Source organism: Balaenoptera musculus, chromosome 2 (genome assembly GCF_009873245.2).
Source record: "Balaenoptera musculus isolate JJ_BM4_2016_0621 chromosome 2, mBalMus1.pri.v3, whole genome shotgun sequence".
Lineage (NCBI taxonomy): Eukaryota > Metazoa > Chordata > Mammalia > Artiodactyla > Balaenopteridae > Balaenoptera > Balaenoptera musculus.
This window is the reverse complement of record NC_045786.1, coordinates 100675145-100679859: the sequence shown is the minus strand read 5'-3', so window position 1 is coordinate 100679859 and position 4715 is coordinate 100675145. Positions and strand designations below refer to the sequence as shown.

Genomic DNA, 4715 nt, shown 5'->3' with positions numbered 1-4715 from the left:
GCCCTCGCACAGAAACGAAGACCCAACACGGCCGTAAATAAATAAATAAATAAATAAATAAAATACTAGTTGTACCAATAAATGCATGTAAACACAAATGTAACTAGTCAAATTTTCCTACTAAGATACAGAGACAATCTGAATGATTTTCAAATCTTGGTTAGGAGACATAAAAACATGCAATGAAGCGACAGAGTGTTAAAAGTGTGTGATTAGGCTCCCTGCTGGACTCAGACAGTTCCATGCCCGCTGTGAGCATCACATTCAACAAGATGCTCAAGAGGAAGGTCAGTTCTGGAGAAGGACAAACGAAGGAGGAGCCCAAGAGAACGGTAAGACTCCTGTGCCTGGAAAATGTGACCCAAGCAAACTAAAGGACTAGAAAAGGTACAAGGAAAGGACAAATCTTCTGTTATAAAAACTCCAAACAAAAATGACAAGGGGAACAAAAGAAAAACTAGAAGAGGTGGCACCTTAAGATTTAGAAACTAAGGACTCAGCAGCCCAAGAACTTAAAAGTGAGAACAATGAATTTTTGATGCAACGATAGAGGAAAAAACCAAGTCCATTTTGCTTTGAACATAAACCCCCTATCCCCTTTCTGTTCAATTCATAGAACCATCTTTATAAGCTATTTTTAAATTCATTCTTTATACTTCTAGAGACACATTTAAAATAAGGAGGGAATCCTACCTCATCTCATCTCATTAAAGAAATTAGATTTAGGTAATTGTAAAATTTTTAGAAGGTGAAATCATTCACTTCATAATTTCTGTCACTAGGAATTAGGAAATTTTGAATTCAGGGAGGCTTAACTTCTGTGTGTGTAAACTTTTTACAATATTTTGGAGGGCAGTTTTTTTAAGCATATCATATGAATCAAATCACAAATAATAATTTGGAGTCATAATCATGTATATAAAATATCTTAAGTGTATCAGTTTTTGGGTAAAGTTGTTTCAGAGGAAATGAATATGTTCCCCGCTCTTGGATAGCCCTATTAGAATTCATGTAATATTTGATATTGTGAATTTTGGTAGTGGAGGTCTATTTTCCTATAACTTCGCTAATGTGCTGTGAAAGACTGGAAATTTTTGTTGAATGTGTAATTTTATATTATATCGTGAATTGGTGTGACTCCTTATAAAATGTCTTAGAGATTTCCAGTAGTTTAATCCATTGTATTTGTTATATTTGGGGGGGGAGTGGCCTCAAATTCTTATTTTGGAAGTAACTGGAATAACTGTTTCAAAAAACATTTAAACTGGGTGGCTTTTAGATTTTCAATATTACATTACAAATTATGTTCAGTTTGTTCATTATTTTTCTGTAACACTCGCAAAATTGGAAATCTAGGTATCACGATAGCTGATTTATTTTAAAATATGTCAGTATCACACAGTGAAATATTATGTATGTGCTGTAAGTTAAGCTTCAAATCTGGTTTGAGAATCTATACAGCACTCGTTGGGAACATATGCTGTACAGGTTGCCCTAACTGAGAATTTATGCGGCACTGCCTGTCAGCTGATATTATAACCAAGTGCTTCAGTTTTCCACACATGATCAACACCTGAGGCTGTGCTAATTATCATAAGAATGCTAGAAATGATTTTTTAATAAAAATCAGTCTTCACCTTTTTGACTTAAGAACTCTGACGCTTTCTGATGTATTTTCTTCAGTGTGGGGGGATGGGGAGGGGAGTTGCTGAGGGGGCATCCCTCCGGAGAAATTCATCAGAAGACCTCCATCCCACATAAAGTCTATCTGAATGTGGCACAGCACTGATATTGAAGCAACTATTCCAGAGATAAGAATTCCCCAGGGCCCAGCCCATCCCGCCCTATTTGCCTTCCCAGAAAAAAAGACCCTCTTGAAAACTCTCGCGAGTTCTTGAGTCACAAAAAGTCCCAAGGTCTCAGGAAGTTTGTGTTCAGCTCCCCTTGCAGACTCAGGCACTGTGTCATTCAGAGCACAGAAGTATTCAGCCGAGTCACTCCAATGGGCTGAGGGTTTCCTCAGGTGGAAGGAGGTTTCACTCCTCCTAAATTCAGCCTCAAAACCTTTGATGCCTGAGACAAGGCTGTTTCCAGATGTGTACTTCAGGAGAAGCTGGAGCCCTTGGTTGGGGTACTGCACGTACCAGAAGAGATAGGTTGAAAGAGAAGATGAGTAGTTGCACCTCAGCTCCAGAGGGGCTCCTTCAGAGACAGTGATGCGGCCGTCAGGCTGGGTCACCAACTGGGCTCCCGTTCCTCCTGAAACATCAATGCTGTGTCAGTAGAAGCAGGGCAGATTTGGCTATAAGAAAATGTGTCTCTATTCAGACTCCAGTTAGAACATGGTCACTTTTGTGAAAGTAGAAAAGGGAATGGGATGTTACTTACTCAGGGCAAAAACCATCTCAAGTGCTGGGATAAGCAGCAGGAGCATGGCTGAGCGGTGGAAACGCTGCAGGCTCCTGAGCAGGTAAGACAGGTAAGGCCCAGGTCACTGAGCCTTCAGAGCTATAGGAGGAGAGGGAAGGTTGAGCTGGACAAGTCCCTTGCTTTAACAAGGTTCAAGAACTGTTAGAAAGTCTTTCTCTTGATGAGTTTGGATCCTTTCTGGCCTCTTGTTCTCGTCACAGGTTCCTATCAACTCAGACATCAGTGAGGATACAGCAGCTGGCTGCAGGAGGAGGGGCTCAGTGGATGGTGATGATGGGCAACAAAAACAAATGTCTCCTTTGTGCAACATCGCCCTCTGGAGGCCAGAGGGAGAACCAATGATCCATAAGAGCTGACTCTTGGCATTTCAAAGATGTGATCATCAAATCTTCACCAGAACGTGTTTCTTCCTTCCTGAATCTGTGATGATGTCATCTCCTGGAGTACGTGGTATTAATCCTAAAGTAAATGAGAAATGGGGGCTTGTAACAGAAGAGTAGTTTACTTCACTGAGAAATTTGTTACAGAAGACCATATACTAGGCTCTGGAATATCACTGAGAGACTATTATTTTTTTAAAGCCATTCATGAGGCAGAAGGAAAAAGATCAATTGCCTCAGATGAGCTGAGCTTCATATGGCCTTGTGCTGCTGGATGTGAGCATTATAGCAGGTGAGGGAGGGGGAGAGAGTATTCCTTTATTTGGTGGTAAGAGGGAAAAAGCAAATTAGATCAGGGACTTTTACTTAAAATCAGCCTGGAACACATGACATTAATTATTTAATCAATGCAAACTAATGAAAACAACAGTTTTCTTTGTCAGGAAGAAAGTCTGAAGATGACTCGTTGAGCTCAGATGAACAACTTTGACATTTGATAAAACTATGAGAAAATAACTTGGGCACCACATGCTTAAGTGGAGAAAGTGAGAGTCCTGTTCCAATTGACAATGGTCAGAATAGACCGGCATATTAGGCCAAGTTAAGGGGACCTCACACTAAGAAGAATGCCAACAGAGGAGTACCTGCAGAGAAACCTGAGCAAAATTCTCAAGGCAAGGAAAACATGGCATATAAATAAATGATTCTGGAAAGAATTGTGAGAAAAAGAAAAATAAACCTACATGAACTCCATAAAGCTGGAAAGAGTGCAACCAGCAGAGCAGGAATAAGAAGAATGTCTGCAGGTACAGAGGACATGGGAGTAGATTGACAGTGACACTCAAGGTAGCGAAGCAAGCAGCATCCCATGCAGGTAGGAGACAAGGTCTGTCAATCAAGGGACATTCCCTCTGTGGTCTAATAGTAAGATGAAACTCTGAAGGGAAAAGACTTCCCTACCCAACTTATTTTAGCACAGAGACCACTGAAACCTCAAATTGAAATAAGTAAGAAGAGAATTCTCTGGTGAAATGAGAATCTGGCCAGCTGGGGTCCTTTTCACAAGGTCAGAACAACTTCCTCCTTTCTGAATACTCCATTGACTTGTACCAGCTTGAAATCAGTTCTCCCTTGTGCTTCTATTCACTTCTTGACCCTGTCGATAGATTTTCTTTCACATGTAAGACCAAATCATATGATCAGTTTGAAATTTTCAATTATTCAAAATATCTAATCAAGCATATGTACTCACCTCCCTTCTTATCAAAGTTCCCACTGAGATAAAATTTACAAGTATAAACAGGATAATGCTAAATCCATAATGTGAAAATAATAAAAAGTTAAAAATATCAACAGTTCCCATAAAATAGAAAGTAGATGTGAGCATACTGATGGGTGAGACAGAGAGGGAGAAAACACAGCCTAGAATGAACTAAGAGAAGATTTTATTGGAAATGCAAGTGAAGGAAACTTACTCCTCAGGAAGCTGTAGAGATTCTGGACTGAGAAAGAGAATAGGTATGATGTAGGGCAGGAGGGACAGAACATGGGGGCAAATTGAAGGTCAATATGTGGAATGGCTATACTAGTCTCCCTCTGTACCCTCCATCCTGCTGCTGTGCTTATACGTGAGAAGCATAGTAGGCCAGCCTGTACAAGGACATTTGATGTTCATTAAAGTTGAAGTAAAACACCTGGAATGCTAATTTTTCCTGTGAGTAGCTGACAGAGTTAAGCCACCTTCAAACTGATATTAGGTGCAGGGGGAGGGGAAGGAACAAGTTAATAACGAGTTCTCTGCTCATTCATCCTAACAAGAAGCCTGCCAAGTAACATGGTAAGTCCACATGCCCGGACTACTGGTCAAGCATCCCATTCAGGAAGAAACCTTGTGGAGAACATGGA

The 4715-nt window shown here is 40.4% G+C and overlaps 1 gene segment (V, D, J or C); it reads right to left on the bottom strand.

Moving 5' to 3' along the window:
* Positions 1 to 1633: 1633 nt before the first annotated feature.
* Positions 1634 to 2461, bottom strand: LOC118889874. The segment is given in 2 exon segments: positions 1634 to 2259; positions 2389 to 2461. Coding segments are annotated over 2 exon segments (672 nt in total).
* Between the last annotated feature and the right edge of the window lie 2254 nt (positions 2462 to 4715).